The following is a 26366-nucleotide window of genomic DNA, read 5'->3' as shown; positions in this document are numbered from 1 at the left end:
CTCCCGGTGCTTGGGATGTGGACTATTTGGTTATTTTATGGAAGATCTTTGGTTTAGATTGGAGTATTATTTTGTACGTATTACATTTTATCAACGAGGACATCGCTACTCTGGGCCAATGTGCAAAGGTTATAAGAGACAAACAGATTCCTAAAACGATGGGGCCGAAATGTAATATCAAGAGCTGGAATCGGTATGTGTTGATTTGTATTTTCTTTGCTTCATGGAAATCAGCAGATGCAGTGACTCACTATTCAATAGACGAGGAAATGGAGCAGGGTTCAGTGGTCGCTAATTTGGCTTCTGATCTGGGCCTCGACGTTAAGATGCTTTCCAAACGGATGATTCGACTCGAAGTCGTAGCGAACAGGAAATATCTGGACGTGAACAAAGAGACTGGGGACCTGTATATTGTCGAGAGGATAGACCGGGAATATCTTTGCACATCAAAAACATCGACATCTTGTTTTTTGAAATTAGAAGCTATTGTTGAAAACCCAAAACGTATTTTCTTTATTGAAATAGAAATAATGGATATAAATGATAATACCCCTCATTTTAGGAGAGACGCAAATGAATTGGACATTTCAGAGGCAACTCAGGCAGGCGAACGATTCTCCGTCAACAATGCAGTTGATCCGGATGTTGGTTCGAACTCCGTGAAAACATATCAATTGAGCACCAGTGAGCATTTTGATATTGAAATCCAAACCGGAAGAGATGGTTCAAAGTTCGCTGATCTTATTCTTAAAAAGGCGCTGGACCGTGAGCAGCAGGCCGTCCATAATCTAGTTCTCACCGCTGTAGATGGCGGGACACCTTCGCGCACCGGCACAGCGAGCATTACGGTGCGGGTGTTGGACACTAATGACAACGCCCCGCAGTTTGACAAAGAGCATTATACAATAAAAATAATGGAAAACTCTCCAATCGGAAGCCTTGTGCTTAAACCAAATGCAACAGATTTAGATGATGGATATAATGCAGAAATAGAATACATGTACAGTTTGTATACTTCAGAAATGACCCAAAATACATTCAATGTAAACCCTCACACGGGAGAGATAACAGTTAAAGGAGTACTGAACTATGAGGATTTTAAGCTTTATGACATGGAAGTGATAGCAACGGATAAAGGTGCACCGGCCTTATCAGGGCAATGCAAAGTAACGGTTGTAGTGGAGGACATGAATGACAACCATCCTGGGATTTCAATCAAGTCCTTTCAAAGTCCTGTCAAGGAAAACATAGAAGTTGATTCGGTCATAGCTGTGGTGAGCGTTAGTGATAAAGACTCAGGGGATAATGGAGTCGTTGAAATCCGGATTCCTGAAAATATGCCTTTCAAATTAAGGGAGTCTTCTGATAATTATTTTGAGCTGGTTGTTTCAGAACCATTAGACCGGGAGAAGGTTCCAGAATATGACATCACGTTCACGGTTACAGACAGAGGTTCTCCTCCATTATCTGATAATGAAACCATGACCTTAGAGCTACTGGACGTTAATGATAATGTCCCCCAGTTCCCTCAGTCTTTCTATACCATACGTGTGATGGAGAATAATGCCCCTGGAGCCTTGCTAGAATCTCTCACTGCTTACGATCCAGACCTCCATGAAAACCAGTATCTAGTGTATTTCATCATAGAGAGGGAGATAGCCAACACCTCCATGTCCATGCTGTTCTCCATTAGCCCAGAGAACGGTAAACTCTATGCTCTGAAGACGTTTGACCATGAGATTGAGAAGGAGTTTCTTTTCCACATTGAGGCCAGAGACTCTGGTGTTCCTCCACTCAGCAGTAATGTGACTGTCCACATCATTATTGTGGACCAGAATGACAACACTCCAGTCATAGTGTCCCCATGGCGCGCTCACGGCTCAGTGGTGGAGGAGAAGATCCCCAGATCCACCGATAAAGGCTCTCTGGTTTCCAAGGTGATTGCTATCGACGGCGACTCTGTGTTGAACTCAAGGATTACCTACCAGTTTCTACAGGTGACGGACGCCACCTTGTTCAGTCTGGACCAGTACAACGGAGAGATCCGCACCATGAGAATGTTCAGTTACAGAGATCCCCGTCTCCAACGGCTTGTTGTGGTCGCCAAGGACAACGGAGAGCCCGCTCTCTCTGCTACCGTTACCATCAAGCTGTCCACAGTGGAGACCGCGGTCAAGGCAAACTCGGACATGACCGAAGTGCCCCTAGAGTACGACATCTTTTCAGACTTAAATCTGTATCTGGTCATCGGCCTGGGCTCGGTGTCCTTTCTCTTGTTGATCACCATATTGGTCACCATCGTTCTCAAGTGTCAGAAACCCAAGTCCAGCAAAGCTGCTCCTCCCTGCAGGAACAGTGTGGTCAGTGAGAGGAACTCTTTTGCAGATTCCACTCTGGTGTCCAACGATGCCTACTGGTACAGCATGTTTCTAGCGGAGACCCGGAAAGGAAAGCTGGTGGTTAGACAGCCAGCGCCAAAGGGATCCAGGTACATAGTGTCCAGTTTACCACGGAGCACTGGCCTCACAGAGACGAGCGGCTCAGCACCCTCCACGCTGCAGGTGAGGACTGAGGCAAACAATTCATGTGTTGATTTGGGGATTGCTAATATATATTCTAGCTCTTCAAACCATTTCATACATTTTGGTTAGGAAATTAATAGATTTTATTTTACAGTTGTATCGATCATTGTGACATGTGATCATGCAAAACGTAACTGTATTTTTTGCAATTAAAAATAAGTGGCACTAAAGTAAACGACTCAGTAGTTAAAAAATAGCTACACTTTTTAACAAACCATTATTTATTGATATTCATTATGTCCGATTGCTTTGTTGGACGAATGATTGAGAATGTGTGACTTTTATATCAAGTGAGGTTTTGTTGAAAATATTAATCAAAATACGATTTCCAGTATTATTTTCGAGGATGTACATGCGTGTTCTTTGCGTATCGAGTTGCTGTTCACCATTTGAACACGTCTTATGAGGTCACAGCCACCTCTGCACTTCCTCAGAGTGGACGTCACGAGCTGTGCAACAGCCCTTGGTGGTAGAATTGGGATGTGGACTATTTTGTTGTTTTGGTGCAAGATCTTTGGCTTAGATTGGAGGATTATGATTTGTATGCATGAATGAGGACTGCATCAAATAATTAATTGTATTATTCTGATAATTGTAATAGATAAGTACTTTACATCTTTTTAAATTGTTCTCAAGTGAGAAATTCAATTACAAAGTCTCTTTCAATTCCGCTCATATTCATTATAATTAAAAAAAAAAATCCTTGATTAATATTTAATTCATAATATTGTTATACTACAGTTTTATGTATTTCTTAAGGGCGAAGTGACTGATGTAGTACGGCATGTGGCGCTGTGGTCTTGTTCAAAGGCTCGAGTAGCCTCTCCTTGCATTTTCAAATTATCAGCCCCTTCGACCACAGCGATAATTGCAGGTTTGGCAGAAAGACGGGACTTATTGTGATTACTCCTCTTTCAGCAGATGTATTGTATTTGAACAAAAAACGAACGCAAACTCTACGACGGGAAATAGTTTTTGTTTTTAAATTAAATATACCTAGATTGAATTAGGGTCATCAAGAAATGGATTCGCATAGGCCTACAACAATGAGACAAAGGTATGTCTGGAACCCTATACTTTTGTTCGCTCTTTGGCAATTATCAAATGCAGTGACTCATTATTCTATATCCGAAGAATTGAAAGAAGGATCCGTTGTTGCCAATTTGGCCGCAGATCTGGACTTGGATGTGGAAACGCTCAGTGAAAGAAAGATGCGCCTGGATATTGTGGCGAACAAAAAATATTTTGACGTGAACAAAGAGACGGGCGAGCTGTATATTATGGAGAAAATCGACAGGGAACACATCTGCCCATCCAAAACAACTCCCTGCTATCTAAAACTAGAGGTCATACTTGAGAGTCCCTTACGAATGTTTAACATAGAATTGGAAATTTTGGATATAAACGACAATGCCCCACATTTCCGACGGGACGCAATACATTTGGACATAGCTGAGTCGACGTCAGCAGGGGAAAGATTTTCGCTGAGTAATGCAGTAGACCCCGATATTGGAACGAATACAGTCAAAACATACTATTTAAGTGAAAGTGAACATTTTAATATTGAAGTACAAACTGGGAGGGATGGGTCAAAATTTGTTGAATTAATCTTGAAAAAGGCTTTGGACCGAGAGAAGCAGGCCGTTCATCATTTAGTTCTCAGCGCGGTTGACGGCGGTACACCAACGCGCTCCGGTTCTGCCAGCGTGATTGTTCATGTCCTGGACATTAACGACAACACTCCTACCTTCAACAAGGAGGAATATAACATTAAGGTTATGGAAAACTCTCCGATTGGAAGCCTCGTCGTTCAACTGAATGCTACAGACTCAGACGAGGGTTCAAACGCTGACATAACGTACTCGTATAGTCTCTACACCTCAGAGAAAACTCAAGAAATGTTTAATATAAATCCATCTAACGGAGAGCTTACTGTAAAAGGCATTTTAAACTATGAGGATTTCAGGATTTATGATATGGAAATCATAGCCATGGATAAAGGGGTTATCGCCCTATCAGGACAGTGCAAAATAAGAATTTTAGTAGAAGACATGAACGACAATCACCCAGAGATATCTATTAAATCCTTTCAGAGTCCCATCAAAGAGAATGCTGAATTACGCACTGTAATAGCAGTTGTTAGTATCAGTGATAAGGATTCTGGTGAAAATGGTCAAATTGATCTTACAATTCCAGCTTATTTACCTTTTAAACTAAAGGAATCGTCAGGTAATTTATTTGAGTTAGTTGTCTCTGAATCGCTGGACAGAGAAAAAGCTCCTGAATACGAAATAACATTCACAGTTACAGACAGAGGTTCTCCTCCATTATCTGATAATGAAACCATGACTTTAGAGCTACTGGATGTTAATGATAATGTCCCCCAGTTCCCTCAGTCTTTCTATACCATACGTGTGATGGAGAATAATGCTCCTGGAGCCTTGCTAGATACTCTTACTGCGTACGACCCAGACCTCCATGAAAACCAGTATCTAGTGTATTTCATCATAGAGAGGGAGATAGCCAACACCTCCATGTCCATGCTGTTCTCCATTAGCCCAGAGAACGGTAAACTCTATGCTCTGAAGACGTTTGACCATGAGATTGAGAAGGAGTTTCTTTTCCACATTGAGGCCAGAGACTCTGGTGTTCCTCCACTCAGCAGTAATGTGACTGTCCACATCATTATTGTGGACCAGAATGACAACACTCCAGTCATAGTGTCCCCATGGCGCGCTCACGGCTCAGTGGTGGAGGAGAAGATCCCCAGATCCACCGACAAAGGCTCTCTGGTTTCCAAGGTGATTGCTATCGATGGCGACTCTGTGTTGAACTCAAGGATTACCTACCAGTTTCTACAGGTGACGGACGCCACCTTGTTCAGTCTGGACCAGTACAACGGAGAGATCCGGACCATGAGAATGTTCAGTTACAGAGATCCCCGTCTCCAACGGCTTGTTGTGGTTGCCAAGGACAACGGAGAGCCCGCTCTCTCTGCTACCGTTACCATCAAGCTGTCCACAGTGGAGACCGCGGTCAAGGCCAACTCGGACATGACCGAAGTGCCCCTAGAGTACGACATCTTTTCAGACTTAAATCTGTATCTGGTCATCGGCCTGGGCTCGGTGTCCTTTCTCTTGTTGATCACCATATTGGTCACCATCGTTCTCAAGTGTCAGAAACCCAAGTCCAGCAAAGCTGCTCCTCCCTGCAGGAACAGTGTGGTCAGTGAGAGGAACTCTTTTGCAGATTCCACTCTGGTGTCCAACGATGCCTACTGGTACAGCATGTTTCTAGCGGAGACCAGGAAAGGAAAGCTGGTGGTTAGACAGCCAGCGCCAAAGGGATCCAGGTACATAGTGTCCAGTTTACCACGAAGCACTGGCCTCACAGAGACGAGCGGCTCAGCACCCTCCACGCTGCAGGTGAGGACTGCAGCAAACAATTCATGTGTTGAATTGGTTTATTCTAATACATATTTCAACCCCTTAAGACATTAAACGTCATCCATTTAATTTTTGAAGTTCATCTATTTAATTGAATTGCCTTCATGCTTCATCATGACGTGGGCATACACAATGCAACTTAATAATGTTGTAATACTAAATAAAATAGGCCTATACTAACGAAAACTGGTTTTTCCAAATTCATAATTTAACAATTAAATTTTGCAAGCCGTTATTTATTTTAAATGTTAAAGGCTTTGTTGGATGAATATGTATGGGAAATTATGTCTTTGGAATGAAGTGAAGTTGTGTTGAATACATTAATCGAAAAACGAATTCCAGTAGAATCTGTGAGGATGTACATGCGTGTTACTTAGATATAGAGTCGCTGTTCACCATTTGAACACGTCTCTTGAGGTCACAGTCACCGCTACTCTTCCTCAGAGTGGACGCGACGAGCTGCGCAAGTGAACAGCTCCCGGTGCTTGGGATGTGGACTATTTGGTTATTTTGTGGAAGATCTTTGGCTTAGATTGGAGCATTATTTTTTACTTATTACATTTTATCAACGAGGACATCGCTAATCTGTGCCAATGTGCAAAGGTTACAGGAGATAAACGGATTCCTAAAACGATGGGGCCGAATTGTAATATCAAGTGCTGGACTCGGTATGTGTTGATTTGTATTTTCTTTGCTTCATGGAAATCAGCAGATGCAGTGACTCATTATTCAATAGACGAGGAAATGGAGGAAGGTTCAGTGGTCGCTAATTTGGCTTCTGATCTGGGCCTCGACGTTAAGATGCTTTCCAAACGGATGATTCGACTCGAAGTCGTAGCGAACAGGAAATATCTCGACGTGAACAAAGACACCGGGGACCTGTATATTGTCGAGAGAATCGACAGGGAATATCTTTGCACGTCAAAAACCTCAACATGTTTCTTACGATTGGAAGCTATTGTAGAAAACCCACAGCGTATATTCTATATTGAAATAGAGATACTGGACATAAACGACAATACTCCGCATTTCCGGAGAGATGCAATTAAATTGGACCTTTCAGAGGCAACTCAGGCAGGCGAACGATTCTCCGTCAACAATGCAGTTGATCCGGATATTGGCTTGAACTCTGTAAAAATGTATCATTTAAGTTCCAGCGAGCATTTTGATATCGAAATTCAAACAGGAAGAGATGGTTCGAAATTCGCCGATCTTATTCTTAAAAAGGCGCTGGACCGTGAGAAGCAGGCCGTCCATAATCTAATTCTCACCGCTGTAGATGGCGGGACACCTTCGCGCACCGGCACAGCGAGCATTACGGTGCGGGTGTTGGACACTAATGACAACGCCCCGCAGTTTGACAAAGAGCATTATACAATAAACATAATGGAAAACTCTCCAATCGGAAGCCTTGTGCTTAAACCTAATGCAACAGACTTAGATGATGGATCTAATGCAGAAATAGAATACATGTACAGTTTGTATACTTCAGAAATGACCCAAAACACATTCAATGTCAACCCTCACACGGGAGAGATAACAGTGAAAGGATTACTGAACTATGAGGATTTTAAGCTTTACGACATGGAAGTGATAGCAACGGATAAAGGTGCACCGGCCTTATCAGGGCAATGCAAAGTAACGGTTGTAGTGGAGGACATGAATGACAACCATCCTGGGATTTCAATCAAGTCCTTTCAAAGTCCTGTCAAGGAAAACATAGAAGTAGACTCGGTCATAGCTGTGGTGAGCGTTAGTGATAAAGACTCAGGGGATAATGGAGTCGTTGACATCCGGATTCCTGAAAAAATGCCTTTCAAATTAAGGGAGTCTTCTGATAATTATTTTGAGCTGGTTGTTTCAGAAACATTAGACCGGGAGAAGGTTTCAGAATATGATATCACGTTCACAGTTACAGACAGAGGTTCTCCTCCATTATCTGATAATGAAACCATGACCTTAGAGCTACTGGACGTTAATGATAATGTCCCCCAGTTCCCTCAGTCTTTCTATACTATTCGTGTGATGGAGAATAATGCTCCAGGAGCCTTGCTAGATTCTCTCAATGCGTACGACCCAGACCTCCATGAAAACCAGTATCTAGTGTATTTCATCATAGAGAGGGAGATAGCCAACACCTCCATGTCCATGCTGTTCTCCATTAGCCCAGAGAACGGTAAACTCTATGCTCTTAAGACGTTTGACCATGAGATTGAGAAGGAGTTTCTTTTCCACATTGAGGCCAGAGACTCTGGTGTTCCTCCACTCAGCAGTAATGTGACTGTCCACATCATTATTGTGGACCAGAATGACAACACTCCAGTCATAGTGTCCCCATGGCGCGCTCACGGCTCAGTGGTGGAGGAGAAGATCCCCAGATCCACCGACAAAGGCTCTCTGGTTTCCAAGGTGATTGCTATCGACGGCGACTCTGTGTTGAACTCAAGGATTACCTACCAGTTTCTACAGGTGACGGACGCCACCTTGTTCAGTCTGGACCAGTACAACGGAGAGATCCGCACCATGAGAATGTTCAGTTACAGAGATCCCCGTCTCCAACGGCTTGTTGTGGTCGCCAAGGACAACGGAGAGCCCGCTCTCTCTGCTACCGTTACCATCAAGCTGTCCACAGTGGAGACCGCGGTCAAGGCCAACTCGGACATGACCGAAGTGCCCCTAGAGTACGACATCTTTTCAGACTTAAATCTGTATCTGGTCATCGGCCTGGGCTCGGTGTCCTTTCTCTTGTTGATCACCATATTGGTCACCATCGTTCTCAAGTGTCAGAAACCCAAGTCCAGCAAAGCTGCTCCTCCCTGCAGGAACAGTGTGGTCAGTGAGAGGAACTCTTTTGCAGATTCCACTCTGGTGTCCAACGATGCCTACTGGTACAGCATGTTTCTAGCGGAGACCAGGAAAGGAAAGCTGGTGGTTAGACAGCCAGCGCCAAAGGGCTCCAGGTACATAGTGTCCAGTTTACCACGGAGCACTGGCCTCACAGAGACGAGCGGCTCAGCACCCTCCACGCTGCAGGTGAGGACTGAGGCAAACAATTCATGTGTTCATCTGGGGATTTCTAACATATATTCTAGCTCTGCAAACTATTTGATCCTTTTCGTTTGGAAATCAATCGATTTCACTGATTAGTTGTATCCATCAATGTGACATGTGATCATGCAATTCGTAACTTCATTTTTAGTTGTTCAAAATAACTGACAGTAAACAAATCGGTTCTGTTAAAATACGCTCTTTATTATAACTAACCATTATTTCTTGATGATCATCATTTCCTTTTGCTTTGTTGGACGAATCACTCAGAAAGTGTGACTTTGAAATCAAGTGAGGTTTTGTTGAAAATAGTCATCAAAATACGATTCACAGTAATATCTGTGAGGATTTACTTACATGCGTGTTCCTTATCGGTGTTCACAATTTGAACGTATTATGACGTCACTGTCACCACTGCACTACCTTAGAGTTTGCAAGTGAACAGCTCCCGGTGCTAGAATTTGAATGTGGACTGTTTTGTTGTTTTGTGTCTGATCTCTGGCTTAGTTTGGAGGATTATTTTGTGTACGCATCACGTTGTATCAAAGTGGCCATCGCTACTATGGTCCAATGTGCAAAGGTTACAGGAGATAATCTGTTTCGTAAAACGATGGAGGTGAAATGTAAAATCAAGAGCTGGACTCAGTATATGTTGATTTGTATTTTATTTGCTTCATTGAAATCGGTTGATGCAGTGACTCACTATTCAATAGACGACGAAATGGAGGAAAGTAGTGGTCACTAATTTGGCTTCTGATCTGGGCCTCAACGTTATTCTGTGTTTCAGATAATCACATGTTATATATGCAAAAAAAGTGACCAGGATTTGCTTGGCCATGTGTTTGATTTGCAATTCAGCCGTAGTGTGGTGCTGTTCTCTCGTTTAAACACTCGGGTGTCAGAAGTCGTTTATGTGCAGTCAGTCTGGATGTCTGGGCGAAGGAGGGTGTATTCTGCGAAATATTGGCCTGCACGCGTTTTTGATTCGTCCTCATACAACAATTTAGAAATATAACAAAACTAACGTTGGATCTGGGACCTTTGAAATTAAAAAGTATATACATTGTATCGGGAAAAATGGATTATCGCACAATGGATTCAGATACACTATGGCTAGGAAAACGGTACGTCAGGAGCTCCATTGTTTTGATCGCTCTTTTACACTTGTCATCTAGCGTATCGCATTATTCAATTCCTGAAGAAATGAAAGAAGGATCCGTTGTTGCCAATCTGGCCACAGATCTGGATTTGAATGTAGAAACGCTCAGTGAAAGAAAGATGCGCCTGGATATTGTGGCGAACAAAAAATATTTGGATGTGAACAAAGAGACTGGCGAGCTGTATATTGTAGAGAAAATCGACAGGGAACATATTTGCAACACAAAATCGACTAGTTCTTGCTATTTGAAGCTAGAGGTCATACTTGAAAATCCCTTACGAATATTTAATATTGAATTGGAAATTTTAGATATGAACGACAATGCACCTCAATTCCGACGAGACGCAATACATTTGGACATAGCCGAGTCGACGTCAGCAGGGGAAAGATTTTCGCTGAGCAATGCAGTAGACCCCGATGTTGGAACGAACTCAGTCAAAACGTACCATTTAAGTGAAAGCGAACATTTTAATATCGAAGTACAAACTGGGAGAGATGGATCAAAGTTTGCTGACTTAATCTTGAAAAAGGCTTTGGACCGAGAGAAGGAGGCCGTTCACCATTTAGTTCTCAGCGCGGTTGACGGCGGTACACCGACCCGCTCCGGTACTGCCAGCGTGATTGTTCATGTCCTGGACATTAACGACAACACTCCTACATTCCACAAGGAGGAATATAACATTAAGGTCATGGAAAACTCTCCGATTGGAAGCCTCGTCCTTCAACTGAATGCTACAGACTCAGACGAGGGTTCAAACGCTGACATAACGTACTCGTATAGTCTCTACACCTCAGAGAAAACCCAAGAAATGTTTAAAATAAATCCATCTACCGGAGAGCTTACTGTAAAAGGCATGTTAAACTATGAAGACTTCAGGATTTATGATATGGAAATCAAAGCCATGGATAAGGGGGCAAACGCTTTATCAGGACAGTGCAAAATAAGAATTTTAGTAGAAGACATGAACGACAATCACCCAGAGATATCTATTAAATCATTTCAGAGTCCCATCAAGGAGAATGCTGAATTAGGCACTGTGATAGCAGTTGTTAGTATCAGTGATAAGGATTCTGGTGATAATGGTAAAATTGATCTTACAATTCCAGCAAATTTACCTTTTAAACTAAAGGAATCGTCAGGTAATTTCTTTGAGTTAGTTGTCTCTGAATCACTGGACAGAGAAAAAGTTCCTGAATACGAAATCACATTCACAGTTACAGACAGAGGTTCTCCTCCATTATCTGATAATGAAACCATGACCTTAGAGCTACTGGATGTTAATGATAATGTCCCCCAGTTCCCTCAGTCTTTCTATACTATACGTGTGATGGAGAATAATGCTCCTGGAGCCTTGCTAGATACTCTTACTGCGTACGACCCAGACCTCCATGAAAACCAGTATCTAGTGTATTTCATCATAGAGAGGGAGATAGCCAACACCTCCATGTCCATGCTGTTCTCCATTAGCCCAGAGAACGGTAAACTCTATGCTCTGAAGACGTTTGACCATGAGATTGAGAAGGAGTTTCTTTTCCACATTGAGGCCAGAGACTCTGGTGTTCCTCCACTCAGCAGTAATGTGACTGTCCACATCATTATTGTGGACCAGAATGACAACACTCCAGTCATAGTGTCCCCATGGCGCGCTCACGGCTCAGTGGTGGAGGAGAAGATCCCCAGATCCACCGACAAAGGCTCTCTGGTTTCCAAGGTGATTGCTATCGACGGCGACTCTGTGTTGAACTCAAGGATTACCTACCAGTTTCTACAGGTGACGGACGCCACCTTGTTCAGTCTGGACCAGTACAACGGAGAGATCCGGACCATGAGAATGTTCAGTTACAGAGATCCCCGTCTCCAACGGCTTGTTGTGGTCGCCAAGGACAACGGAGAGCCCGCTCTCTCTGCTACCGTTACCATCAAGCTGTCCACAGTGGAGACCGCGGTCAAGGCCAACTCGGACATGACCGAAGTGCCCCTAGAGTACGACATCTTTTCAGACTTAAATCTGTATCTGGTCATCGGCCTGGGCTCGGTGTCCTTTCTCTTGTTGATCACCATATTGGTCACCATCGTTCTCAAGTGTCAGAAACCCAAGTCCAGCAAAGCTGCTCCTCCCTGCAGGAACAGTGTGGTCAGTGAGAGGAACTCTTTTGCAGATTCCACTCTGGTGTCCAACGATGCCTACTGGTACAGCATGTTTCTAGCGGAGACCCGGAAAGGAAAGCTGGTGGTTAGACAGCCAGCGCCAAAGGGCTCCAGGTACATAGTGTCCAGTTTACCACGGAGCACTGGCCTCACAGAGACGAGCGGCTCAGCACCCTCCACGCTGCAGGTGAGGACTGCAGCAAACAATTCATGTGTTCTTCTGGGGATTGCTAACATATATTCTGGCTCTTTAAACCTTTTCATCCATTTTGTTTTTCAAATTGATCAATTTCATTGAATGGTATTCATCCATCATCGTGGTATGTGGACATGCAAAACGCTATCGTTTTAGTGTTTCAGAATAAGTGGCCCTAAAGGAAACGTCTCTGTACTGTTAAATATATGCTATATTATTTAACAAACAATTATTTATTGATATTCATTGCTTCTGTTTGCTTTGTTGGACGAATTTATGGGAAATAGTAGCTCTTTAAACCATTATTTCCATTTAATTTGTTACTGAATTGCGTTCATGCTTTAACATGACGTTTATTCACAATGCAACTTAATTCTTTTTCAATACTAAATAAAATACACCTAAATAAAATACATTTTACAATATATAATATAACATAACAATTAAATAAACAAGAGATTACATGCTGAAAATACCGTTATATTCCTTAGCTTAGTTCAATGAATGTATGGGATATTGTGTCTTCGAAATGAAGTGACCTTTTGTTGAATACTTTCACCAAAAATAGATTTATGGTAGAATCTGTGAGGATGTACACGCGTGTTCCTTGCATATAGAGCCGCTGTTCACCATTTGAGCACGTCTTATGAGGTCACAGTCACGCTACACTTCCTCAGAGTGGACGCGACGAGCTGCGCAAGTGAACTAGCTCCCGGTGCTAGAATTTGGATGTGGACTATTTGGTTGTTTTGTGCAAAATCTGTGCCTTAGGCTACGTTTACACGATGACGGTCTGAACAGAAGACGCAAAAGTGGCGTCGCGTCTTCACATTTTATTCCGCATTTAGACGAGCGCTTCCGGGAGGAAATCTGCGTGCATATGGTGACGCAAAAGTGTGTGGATTTCGATTGGGTATTCATGTCAGGCGACTTGGTAATGCTGTGATACACCATTACACAACACCACCATGTCTGAGCGCATGCGTAGAATCTTCCTTCTTCTCTTATCTGCGCCGCGAAAACCAAAACATAGTTGCAGATCTCTGTCAGAGACGTGCGGTGAGGGCCGTGGCTGGTGAGGCACTGACTTTTTCAGAGTCAGATTTACAAATATAAGAACCCAATTGTTATATAGTACCGGCCTTGAGTCTTTATCTTCCATGTTTGCAGTCAGAAATGTTTTTTTTTAATAAACAAACTGATGTAGTGCACTTGACTCCTTTAAATAAGTTAACGGGAGCATCCTGTAAACACTGTGGGCTCACGCATAGGCCCCCTTCAGTGAGGCAGAGGTACTGGCTGCCTCATTTCATGCTCTTTCAGCGCGGTTTTATGTCAGATCAGCATATTTAGTCTTGCTGCAAGACTAAATATGTTATACACATATATCAAATGCATTAACTAGTTTAAGTAAAGTGCGATCATATAATAAGTGTCTACAAACATTACATTGGTGACAATGGTGGAAAAGCAAACTGGGTTAAACGCATGCGCTCTACCCAGTTTGTGAGGGATTGCGCAATTCTCGGTGAGGCAGCCCTGCTCACTGCCTCAGCTGGCCTCAGCACGCGTAATTCCCCTCAGTAAAAATGCAAATTCAGCGATTTTGATAATAAAAATGATTTAAATTATTGGAATCGTAAATTAATTACATTTAGACCACAGATCAGTAGACAAATACCAATATATAATATTTTTTTAATTTTATCATAATTAGTTTTTTCTTTTCATGATGACAGGTGAGGCTCTGCCTCACCTGCCTCCCCTGACTGCACGTCACTGTCCTCTGTTCAGTAATACTATCTGTACATATCCTGCACATTTCGTGGAAAGACTCCTGTAAGTTTATTAGAGCTGCCAAAGCAGCTTGCGTGAGCAAGCTGCGTGAACGCGACGTGAGCAGACCTGAGCAGAGTTTTGCGTCTTGCCAGTGTAGACGGAGACGATACGGCGGAGCGTATTCATGTTTTCCACTCTGGAGGGTGGTGTCAGATTTTTGCGTTTTATCCCCAAAAACTCCGTCACCGTCTAAACGAAAGGCACTTCCGATAAAATATTTGGTCGTTTTTACCCGCAAGCGTCCTCGTGGAAACGGGGCCTTAGATTGGAGGATTATGTTGTACGTATTACCTTGTTTCAACGAGGACATCGCTACTCTGGGCCAATGAGTAAAGGTTACAGGAGACAAACAGATTCCTAAAACGATGGAGCCGAAATGTAATATCAAGAGCTGGACTCGGTATGTTTTGATTTGTATTTTATTTGCTTCTTGGAAATCAGCAGATGCAGTGACTCACTATTCAATAGACGAGGAAATGGAGGAAGGTTCAGTGGTCGCAAATTTGGCTTCTAATCTGGGCCTCGACGTTAAGATGCTTTCCAAACGGATGATTCGACTCGAAGCCGTAGCGAACAGGAAATATCTGGACGTGAACAAAGAGACTGGGGACCTGTACATTGTCGAGAGGATAGACCGGGAATATCTCTGCACCTCAAAAACATCGACATCGTGTTTCCTAAAATTAGAAGCTATTGTAGAAAACCCAGAGCGTATATTCTATATTGAAATGGAGATAATGGACATAAATGATAATACCCCTCATTTTAGGAGGGACGCAATTAAATTAGACATTTCAGAGGCAACGCAGGCCGGGGAACGATTCTCCGTCAGCAATGCAGTTGATCCGGATGTTGGTTCGAACTCCGTGAAAACATATCATTTGAGCACTAGTGAGCATTTCGATATCGAAATTCAAACAGGAAGAGATGGTTCGAAGTTCGCCGATCTTATTCTTAAAAAGGCGCTGGACCGTGAGCTGCAGGCCGTCCATAATCTAGTTCTCACCGCTGTAGATGGCGGGACACCTTCGCGCACCGGCACAGCGAGCATTACGGTTCGGGTGTTGGACACTAATGACAACGCCCCGCAGTTTGACAAAGAGCATTATACAATAAAAATAATGGAAAACTCTCCAATCGGAAGCCTTGTGCTTAAACCTAATGCAACAGACTTAGATGATGGATCTAATGCAGAAATAGAATACATGTACAGTTTGTATACTTCAGAAATGACCCAAAACACATTCAATGTCAACCCTCACACGGGAGAGATAACAGTGAAAGGAGTACTGAACTATGAGGATTTTAAGCTTTATGACATGGAAGTGATAGCAACGGATAAAGGTGCACCGGCCTTATCAGGGCAATGCAAAGTAACGGTTGTAGTGGAGGACATGAATGACAACCATCCTGGGATTTCAATCAAGTCCTTTCAAAGTCCTGTCAAGGAAAACATAGAAGTAGGCTCGGTCATAGCTGTGGTGAGCGTTAGTGATAAAGACTCAGGGGATAATGGAGTCGTTGACATCCGGATTCCTGAAAATATGCCTTTCAAATTAAGGGAGTCTTCTGATAATTATTTTGAGCTGATTGTTTCAGAAACATTAGACCGGGAGAAGGTTTCAGAATATGACATCACGTTCACAGTTACTGACAGAGGTTCTCCTCCATTATCTGATAATGAAACCATGACCTTAGAGCTACTGGATGTTAATGATAATGTCCCCCAGTTCCCTCAGTCTTTCTATACCATACGTGTGATGGAGAATAATGCTCCTGGAGCCTTGCTAGATACTCTCAATGCGTACGACCCAGACCTCCATGAAAACCAGTATCTAGTGTATTTCATCATAGAGAGGGAGATAGCCAACACCTCCATGTCCATGCTGTTCTCCATTAGCCCAGAGAACGGTAAACTCTATGCTCTGAAGACGTTTGACCATGAGATTGAGAAGGAGTTTCTTTTCCACATTGAGGCCAGAGACTCTGGTGTTCCTCCACTCAGCAGTAATGTGACTGTCCACATCATTATTGTGGACCAGAATGACAACACTCCAGTCATAGTGTCCCCATGGCGCGCTCACGGCTCAGTGGTGGAGGAGAAGATCCCCAGATCCACCGATAAAGGCTCTCTGGTTTCCAAGGTGATTGCTATCGACGGCGACTCTGTGTTGAACTCAAGGATTACCTACCAGTTTCTACAGGTGACGGACGCCACCTTGTTCAGTCTGGACCAGTACAACGGAGAGATCCGCACCATGAGAATGTTCAGTTACAGAGATCCCCGTCTCCAACGGCTTGTTGTGGTCGCCAAGGACAACGGAGAGCCCGCTCTCTCTGCTACCGTTACCATCAAGCTGTCCACAGTGGAGACCGCGGTCAAGGCAAACTCGGACATGACCGAAGTGCCCCTAGAGTACGACATCTTTTCAGACTTAAATCTGTATCTGGTCATCGGCCTGGGCTCGGTGTCCTTTCTCTTGTTGATCACCATATTGGTCACCATCGTTCTCAAGTGTCAGAAACCCAAGTCCAGCAAAGCTGCTCCTCCCTGCAGGAACAGTGTGGTCAGTGAGAGGAACTCTTTTGCAGATTCCACTCTGGTGTCCAACGATGCCTACTGGTACAGCATGTTTCTAGCGGAGACCAGGAAAGGAAAGCTGGTGGTTAGACAGCCAGCGCCAAAGGGCTCCAGGTACATAGTGTCCAGTTTACCACGGAGCACTGGCCTCACAGAGACGAGCGGCTCAGCACCCTCCACGCTGCAGGTGAGGACTGCAGCAAACAATTCATGTGTTCATCTGGTTAATTCTAATGCATTCTTTGGCTCCTTATATAATTAAATGCAATCCATTTCATCTTTGAAGTTCATCTATTTACTCTCCACCCTGCAGGTGAGACTCCTCCCTATTGCTTATGTAGTGTCTGTTCTTTATAACATCTAATGAACGTTGGTTTGGTGGCTCAACCAGGTAGAGTGTTTATATGTAAGCAGCTTTGATTCCCCCCTGTGGTCTTTGCTACATTCAGTAACTCCTTTGCCTGATTGCTGTGTACACACTTGCCTTGTCCATAAGAAAATGTGACCAAAATGATGTGTATTTTTTAGCAGTCATTTTCCAAATATCTTTCATCCAAAGGGAATTGTAAAGCTGATTACTTTCATAGCAGACAATCATCAGATCAACTACACAGCATGTATTCACAACCCAGTGTCTAAAACAACGAAAGGGCAGACTATCTATAGGAATCAGAACACAAGGTTAGGTGGTTTGTTGATGTAGACAGTTCTGTAGTTGTCAGTGTATTGCGTATAGGTTCTCAATTCTACACAAGCGCTATCACAAAGAACACGTGTCAGTGGACGAGGTGATCCAGGGAGTGATGGGTGTTACAATGTTTTTTTTAAGAAAAAGGTCTGCATTGTGAATTAGTCCCCTGAAGTGACGGAGGTGAAGTGCTGGCCTGCCCCTATAAGTGGTCCTCTGAAGGTAGGGACTGAAGAGAGGTTGGATGTTGGTTGCAGATCATATTGTCAACCCTATGGATTCTAGCTTGTCACAGGTGGCTACAGGGATCCAGGGGAGAGACATGTAGAGGGGTGTGAAGTGTCGAGGTTGGTTGAACCATAAGTTCAGTGCTGCTTTCTGAAGGGTGTGATGTGGAGAATCACACGCTGGTTGTGAGGCCATGACCCAAGCAGAGCCTGGAACAAAGGCTGAGTGTTTCACCTTGAAAATGAATTTACTATATAAGCATGTTATTATTGAAAACACACACAGGTCTCCAAGCCTTCCATTGAAATAAAACAGCATTTCTGTACTTCGGTTATAACGCCTTATAATCATTTACATGTAATTTAATTTATTCTGTTCTTACTGTCATCTTCAAATGTTGACACATGAAGATGTTTATCAGCATTTCATGAATCATTTGTTGTCAACGTGCCGTGTAGTAAAGAAGTCCCGACCGTGGTATGATGTTCTTTGAGGGTTTATAACCCCACCCCCCACACTGGTAATGTGTGCTGTTACCTCTAGCTGTGTTCTGTCAGGGTCCTGGTGGCTCTGGAGAACCTGTGTGACTGCTGTCTGCTGTCTGCTGCTCGTCTTCCAGATGTGAGCTTTTCCTTTGTTTACTTTGGAAAGGAAACCAACTAACTACCCTTACTAACCCCATCAGTAAGTGGGATTAGGATGTGGTAAGATGCAAATTTGCTATAATGTAAAACAGCAGGAAAAGAAAGGGATGAGACAGTGAAGAACAGACAGGCTGTTGATTGAACAATGATGTCAATGGGAACACACACACACACACACACACACACACACACACACACACACACACACACACACCCAGACCCCCCCACACAGTGGGATTTGATACCAAGCTATATGTCTATATATCGTTGTATTTACAGATTTTGAAGATACAATCCATTTCGCAGTGGATGTAGGCTATGTGATATCGTGACTTTATATAGGCAAGGTCTCCGTCAATCCACATTCTTCTTCTCCCCTCTCACGGCACGCAAGACCCACGTGTCACGTTGCTCGCTTACAAGTATGCATCGATGATGTCATCATCGTTGTGACCATTTCCTGTGGGGAGGTAGCGGTATATTCTGTCGGTTGGTTTCATTTGGACGCCTCGTATTTTAAGGAGAGTTCTTAAAGGTTAGACGACGTGTTCGCGACAGGTTGGGTATTAGCGGTCTTCCACTGGAAGAGTCATACAACGTATCTGATTACCATGGCGCGCCATGGGATTCAGTCATGTTGGTTACGGTACGTGTCAACGTTTATGCTTCTGGTTGCCACAATGGACATGGCCTCTGCTGTTACGCATTATTCCATTCCTGAGGAAATGGAGGAACACGCAGTAGTTGCCAGTTTGGCTTCTGATTTGGGGTTAGATGTCAGATCGCTCTACAAGAGGAAAATGCGAATAGATGCTGTGGCCAACAAAAAGTATATCGATATCAACAAGGATACGGGCGAGCTTTTCATTTTAGAAAAGATTGATAGGGAAATTCTGTGCCCATTGAGAACAACTACATCGTGTTTTCTTAAACTGGATGCAGCGATCGAAGACCCCATACGTATGTTTAATATCGAGGTAGAAATATTGGATATTAACGACAATGCACCTTATTTTCGAAGGGAAACCATGCATTTGGACATATCTGAATCCAGTCCGATGGGTGAACGGTTTTCTTTGAATAACGCCGTGGACCCTGACGTGGGGGTGAATTCCCTTAAGGATTACCACTTGAGCTCGAGTGAACATTTCGCGATTGAAATTCAAACGGGGAGAGATGGGTCCAAGTTTGCGGACTTGATTCTTAAAAAGACTTTGGATCGAGAGGCCCAAGCAGTCCATCGTCTGGTGCTGACCGCGGTGGACGGCGGTGTCCCTGCGCGCTCTGGAACGGCCAATATTGTTGTTCGTGTCCTGGACGTCAACGACAACGCCCCGTCATTTGACAAGGAAAACTACAAAATTGAGCTGATGGAAAACTCACCGACTGGAAGTTTAGTACTCAAGGTGAACGCCACTGATCGAGACGAAGGCTCCAACGCAGAAATAATGTACTCTTATAGTCTGTATACATCAGAGAAAACGCAAAATACGTTCAGTTTGAATCCAGATTCAGGTGAGGTTCGAGTAAAGGAGATGATTAACTATGAAGACTTCAAAATATATGATATGGAGATAATTGCCACAGACAAAAGTCCTAATCCATTGTCTGGTCAGTGTAAAGTGACAATATTAGTAACAGATATGAATGATAATCACCCAGAAATCTCTATAAAGTCTTTTCAGAGTCCAATTAAAGAAAACGCTCCAATAGACACGGTAATAGCAGTTATAAGTGTAAGTGATAAGGATTCAGGTGATAATGGCTTTGTTGACCTAACGATTCCTGCTTCTATGCCATTTAAACTTCGAGAATCCTCTGATAACTACTTTGAATTGTTAATATCAGAACCTTTAGACCGGGAGAAGGTTCCAGAATACGACATCACATTTACAGTAACAGACAGAGGTTCTCCTCCACTATCTGATAATGAAACCATGACCTTAGAGCTACTGGATGTTAATGATAATGTCCCCCAGTTCCCTCAGTCTTTCTATACCATACGTGTGATGGAGAATAATGCTCCTGGGGCCTTGCTAGATTCTCTTACTGCATACGACCCAGACCTCCATGAAAACCAGTATCTAGTGTATTTCATCATAGAGAGGGAGATAGCCAACACCTCCATTTCCATGCTGTTCTCCATTAGCCCAGAGAACGGTAAACTCTATGCTCTGAAGACGTTTGACCATGAGATTGAGAAGGAGTTTCTTTTCCACATTGAGGCCAGAGACTCTGGTGTTCCTCCACTCAGCAGTAATGTGACTGTCCACATCATTATTGTGGACCAGAATGACAACACTCCAGTCATAGTGTCCCCATGGCGCGCTCACGGCTCAGTGGTGGAGGAGAAGATCCCCAGATCCACCGATAAAGGCTCTCTGGTTTCCAAGGTGATTGCTATCGACGGCGACTCTGTGTTGAACTCAAGGATTACCTACCAGTTTCTACAGGTGACGGACGCCACCTTGTTCAGTCTGGACCAGTACAACGGAGAGATCCGCACCATGAGAATGTTCAGTTACAGAGATCCCCGTCTCCAACGGCTTGTTGTGGTCGCCAAGGACAACGGAGAGCCCGCTCTCTCTGCTACCGTTACCATCAAGCTGTCCACAGTGGAGACCGCGGTCAAGGCCAACTCGGACATGACCGAAGTGCCCCTAGAGTACGACATCTTTTCAGACTTAAATCTGTATCTGGTCATCGGCCTGGGCTCGGTGTCCTTTCTCTTGTTGATCACCATATTGGTCACCATCGTTCTCAAGTGTCAGAAACCCAAGTCCAGCAAAGCTGCTCCTCCCTGCAGGAACAGTGTGGTCAGTGAGAGGAACTCTTTTGCAGATTCCACTCTGGTGTCCAACGATGCCTACTGGTACAGCATGTTTCTAGCGGAGACCAGGAAAGGAAAGCTGGTGGTTAGACAGCCAGCGCCAAAGGGCTCCAGGTACATAGTGTCCAGTTTACCACGGAGCACTGGCCTCACAGAGACGAGCGGCTCAGCACCCTCCACGCTGCAGGTGAGGACTGCAGCAAACAATTCATGTGTTCATCTGGGAAATGTTCACATTCTCTAGCGCTTTGAACCATAACATATTTCGATATTACTGATCTCCAGTCAGTAACAGTAACAACTCACAAAAACAGTGTGATTTGTGCAGAAATATAAAGTCCTCGTATTAAACCTATAAAATAAAAACATGTGCGACCACATACCCGTGGTAGTAAAAAACTCTGCAAATTTTTAGCTCCAGCCGCTTTAAGCTATGACCGCTTGGCCAGAATATGTGCCGGATGGCGGGCTGTTCCATTTATCCAGTATCTTTCCGAAAGCCTTAAACCCAGCCATGGTCCCCGTGTTGAGGGGCATCATGTCTTTCCCTATGAATTCCGCTATCTCCCTGAGATCCCTGCCTGCTGGTATTCGTCCTGCTTGGCACACTGGTGGGCGTATTTTTTTTTTTTTTAATGTCAACATCGGCTAACCGAGGGTAGCTTAGCAAGTGGTTTTCTTTCTCTTCTGCTCTCCCACTCGCCTGTCATGTGAGTGCAGGGTAGCGTTGTGTACACGTTCAGCCTTATGTCGGCACTGGCCTCACAGAGACTAAATCTCCATCTGCTCACACCTTAAGAGAGCCACTATATGAATAAGATATGAAGTAATGTGAGCTATAATGTGTCTGATCAAATACAAATACAGCTATGCTTAACATTTGACTAGGCCTGTCCTTTGTCTGAACCCTTAGACTAACATGATTTAACAGACTCATATGATGGAAACAAAATCCCTTGCAATTCAGTTTCAACATCATATTACTACAGTTATGAGTGGTACCCTACTAGGTTATAACAATGTGAGGGGGTTTATATAACTTCATTTAATGATGGTATCATTCTCCATCACTCATACCTTCCATTTACTGTTCATACCTCATGATTGTTTACCGTGGTTCTTCTCTCTTTTATGGCTTTGAAGCATCTGAATTAAACAACGTGGCCTTGCAACCTCATAATTGCGTAAGATTAGTAAATGGCAGCAGTTTGTGGTTTGGTTTAAACAATAACTTTCTAGCTATCTAGCTTATTATTTTCAGGCATGGTCCATCCCTGCAGTGTAGTTTATGCCTATGACTTATTTTCTCCTCCACCAGTATCCCAGGTGTATACAGAGAAAACATATCTTCACTGTGAAAACATGCTTATTTGGGGCTTATACATTTGGCCTCTGTCCTGTTTCCAGTAATTATTATATTTCACTTCATATGATGCGAAAATTTTAGAGCAAATGAATGACCTGCTGATAATTATCCTGTCTGCTTTTTTGTAATCGATCTGGAACCTACATTGTTGGTAAACGTTCTTGTCTTGAAGCAAACCAGTCACGGTGCATGAAACAGCATTGCTCGGTCTTTGTTGACAACAGAGCGGAGAGGCAGGGATTGTGCTGTGCTGTAGGGAACTAATTCCTCTTCTGGCACACTGCAGCGAACACTGCAGAGGCGCTCTCCCCTCCTCTCTCCCCATCGCTCAGCAGTGAGGGAGAGAGCAGGCCTGCAGCCTGGAACAGTGTCTGTGTACTAATAGGATGCTAGCTGTTTCCTCTTATAAATCAGGGTACTTAGGTAATTGTCAAGGTCTTTCAAGGTGAATGGTAGAACATCATATTTTCTCACCTGTCATCTAACTTTGCTTTTTTTTCTATCAAAGGTGGTTAGGAGGGTAAGTATAGAAGAACATTGTTTTCTTTTTCTGTCAAAAATGCTTTTATCTAACACGATACTAACTGTCTTGCCTTTACAGAATGACGTGCAACGTCCAACCTGCTACACAATAGCAGGTCACTGGTGTGGAGGTCAACTAGTCTATGTTTGGTTTAAACACACGGGGGACTCCCGGTCCAGCATGACATGTACTGGAGAGGGTTTCCAAAATATAAACCACTGAGAATAAGACTAACTAATTTTTATCTTGTTCCATAGAATATTCTCCACAAGCTATAGTCCAAACCTGTCATGTGTAGTCCATAGTATATTATACACCATATAGCCTGCCATTTAACCAATCAGAGAGTCTTTTATGACTTAAAATAAACTGCCCAGTAACTTGCTTTGTTCTTTTTTTTGTCTCTAAAGTATCCTAAGTGAAGGACATCTGCTCTGCAGCTGGAGGTAGGTTGAACCTTTCCCCGGCCCTTCTGACTTATCCCTTTGATTCTCAATCTAACTTGTGCTAAAATAAAAGCTCCCTGACACACAGGTTTCCTTTTTAACAAACCATGCCTGCTGTGATTTGTATAAAGCGCTGTATTAAATAAATAACTATACACTGCAATGAAACACTCAAAGCATGAAACACCCAATGCATGTGATACAATTCCAACCAAGGTATTTAAGTATGTCTGTGACTAGTCAGCGTGTGGATTGTGGCTGGACAGTAATGGCATGCTGTGTACTTAAACACCTCTGCGAGTTCAATCAGGGTTGCCCATTGGCAGCTGTGATTTGTGACCCTTGCACGGCACACAGAGGGAGCACAGAGCCAATCACACTCATTCGGCAACCACACACGCACCCTCACACAGTTCCTCCCCCTTCTCTCGCATACACATGGAGCAGCAGAGCTCGGCTATAAAAGGCATGTATTAATAGATACTGCAGAATAACCATTTCCCTTCCGGTGTCGTCTTTCTCTGTACCACCAACAGCAGTAACAGTTCCACGTGAAGCCCCCCGGTTATGCCGAGCGGACCACCGGAGAGAGAGGATGGCGGACCCTGCAGCCCTCACCCTTATCCCCCACCCTCCCCCAGAGGGCCTTGTAAATACATGACAAAAATACATATGCGTGATTGTCCAATCCCAAGCTTGATCGCTCCTAGCCGCCCTGCTTGTGTGACATCGGTGTCCCTCCATTTTCTAGCCCTCCATCGGTGGCCTTTCTGAGCCCCCCCCCCCCCCCGATACGTTCTCTATAAGCACATGCTGAACCAATCAACATCAACATGCATGATAACAAGCGCCATAGCCATATAAGACTTTTGAAAACCCTGCCGTGAATGGGACTTTACAGGACGCTGCATCAAGCCACAACGTGGACCCATAGTGTAGGTCTTCAGAAGATCCTACAGGAAACCTTTTCCCATCGTGTGTATGACTCACTACTGTATTATAGCACTTATGCAAAATGCTCAACAGTAAATAGCATAGGCATCAACAAAATTATATATGTGTGTAAGTTATTGAAAGGTATAGTTATTAGTGTTGTGTCGCTGTGGTCGATTTGGGATTGCTCTATATTTGATGTTGTTTATGTGTGTATAGGCTCTAATGGTTTAGTGTTGAAGCTGTCTGCCTTTTTGAAATACATCAGCCAACAAATATGGAGGCGTTTTCTTTTTTTATGAATAAGTGATGACATTCATGCCATGCATGTGGTTTTTAAGTGCTTTTGTAACTTTATTTTGGGACCCGTTCCATTTCATACAAGTCTGGTGCTGTGTGGTAGTTAAGATGCAGTGTGTTTTTGAGTTTGATTGGAGCACAACAATAAGTTAATTTGGAATACAAGAGACCCAAAGGACTTGACAGTGAAAGTATTCTGGAAAGTTTAATACTAAAGGTATACTGAAAAGTTCAATAGTTCTTCTGGGATAGCCTATGTCTACAAGTGATTACGTATTATGATCCTATTGACTCGACATAATAACGGCGGTAAACAAAGGAAGCAATGCCATTGATATATCTGACTCACTGCCAAATTTATCTTTTTTTGTGCCTACTATGATGTTTAAAATGAGCACAATGGTGTTGATTAGTTTCCAGTGGCATTATAAATTATTGTTGGGATGATTTAGAAACCAAATAAATTCTGAACAATGGTATTAAAACAAATATCCAAGCCTAATACTTGGTTTGGGCAACTTACAGAACCGTACAGGAAGACATTTTTGATCAGTGTGTCATTTCCTACCAGCTCTGTGTTATGAATTCATGAATCTAACTTCAAAAATTACTCAAGTGTTTATGTTATATCAAACATTGAAATTATTGTGCAATGAAATGACTGGTAGCTGTATTTACAACCTCATGTTCTTAAATCAGTTGGCTAGCCCCCTGAAGTTAACCCCTAAGTGATTTATATTAAATTCATTGCACAATAAGACGCTGTATTCTGTTTAACAACAGTAGATAAGTGCTTTTGTACATTGTCATTTTTAATGGTACAATATCTAGTACTTACAGAGTGTGATCATATTGTATGCTATGGTAATCACATTAACATATACAGAAAACCAGACAATTATTGAAACGGTGCATTTTGTGTCCTATAGGTACAAACAGGTTCATGTCAATCTTGTGTGAAATACTCTGAATTATGCCATTAAACCCATGCTGAGATCCTTGTGTAAATGTTTTCATTCCATGTTTTAAAACATTTAGGCTAAATAATCTTGGCAGAAGGTTTTTATATAACCCTAACCACTGTCTGCATAATGGTCACCTCTGTTATTTCCATTCCTGTTTGGTACATCAGGACTTGGAGGATAGATCACCTACAATTTACTGTATCCATTTAAATGAGGATATTCCGTCATGCCTGTAGTCTGTTATTAAATTGTGTGATTAGGAGAGAAAGGTTAGAGCCTGATTTAATTTGACCATTGACTCCCTTTTCTCTCACACTATCTGTTCTTCTGTTTACCAGTTTATGGCAAACTGCAAAGACAACAGATGTTAGTTAAACAGTTTGTCACATTCTGTCTGTTCCCAGACTTAGTCCCTATTCACAGGCTAATTGAACAGCCTTAAT

The 26366-nt window shown here is 43.2% G+C and overlaps 3 protein-coding genes across 3 annotated transcripts; all 3 read left to right on the top strand.

Moving 5' to 3' along the window:
* Nucleotides 1-236: 236 nt before the first annotated feature.
* Nucleotides 237-6499, top strand: LOC307081621 (protocadherin gamma-A4-like; the record flags this gene model as incomplete). The annotated part of the gene is made up of 3 exons (XM_079744869.1): nt 237-2561; nt 4940-6007; nt 6473-6499. Exons 1-3 carry the CDS (start codon nt 270-272, stop codon nt 6497-6499), a joined length of 3387 nt encoding a protein of 1128 aa, XP_079600995.1. The 5' UTR covers nt 237-269.
* A 162-nt stretch (nt 6500-6661) lies between these two features.
* LOC307081620 (protocadherin gamma-A4-like) lies at nt 6662-13284 on the top strand (the record flags this gene model as incomplete). The annotated part of the gene is made up of 3 exons (XM_079744868.1): nt 6662-9061; nt 11504-12571; nt 13258-13284. The coding sequence occupies 3 exons, from the start codon at nt 6662-6664 to the stop codon at nt 13282-13284; spliced, it is 3495 nt and encodes a 1164-aa protein (XP_079600994.1).
* Nucleotides 13285-14519: 1235 nt separating this feature from the next.
* Nucleotides 14520-25893, top strand: LOC307081290 (protocadherin gamma-A4-like). The gene is made up of 4 exons (XM_079744403.1): nt 14520-17187; nt 20510-21577; nt 23690-23725; nt 24262-25893. Exons 1-3 carry the CDS (start codon nt 14785-14787, stop codon nt 23699-23701), a joined length of 3483 nt encoding a protein of 1160 aa, XP_079600529.1. The 5' UTR covers nt 14520-14784; the 3' UTR covers nt 23702-23725; nt 24262-25893.
* Nucleotides 25894-26366: the final 473 nt, after the last annotated feature.

This window comes from Pollachius pollachius (assembly GCF_949987615.1).
Source record: "Pollachius pollachius genome assembly, chromosome: 10".
In the NCBI taxonomy this organism is placed as follows: domain Eukaryota; kingdom Metazoa; phylum Chordata; class Actinopteri; order Gadiformes; family Gadidae; genus Pollachius; species Pollachius pollachius.
The sequence above is the reverse complement of the archived record's forward strand: the minus strand, read 5'-3'. Positions and strand labels throughout refer to the sequence as shown.

What these genes read in the sequence shown, in the direction of transcription:
- LOC307081290 (XM_079744403.1), top strand. Translation starts at nt 14,785, where the DNA reads ATGGAGCCGAAATGTAATATCAAGAGCTGGACTCGGTATGTTTTGATT. An exon ending in CAGCACCCTCCACGCTGCAG is followed by an intron (nt 17,188 to 20,509) that starts GTGAGGACTGCA and finishes ATGACCTTAGAG; the next exon opens with CTACTGGATGTTAATGATAA.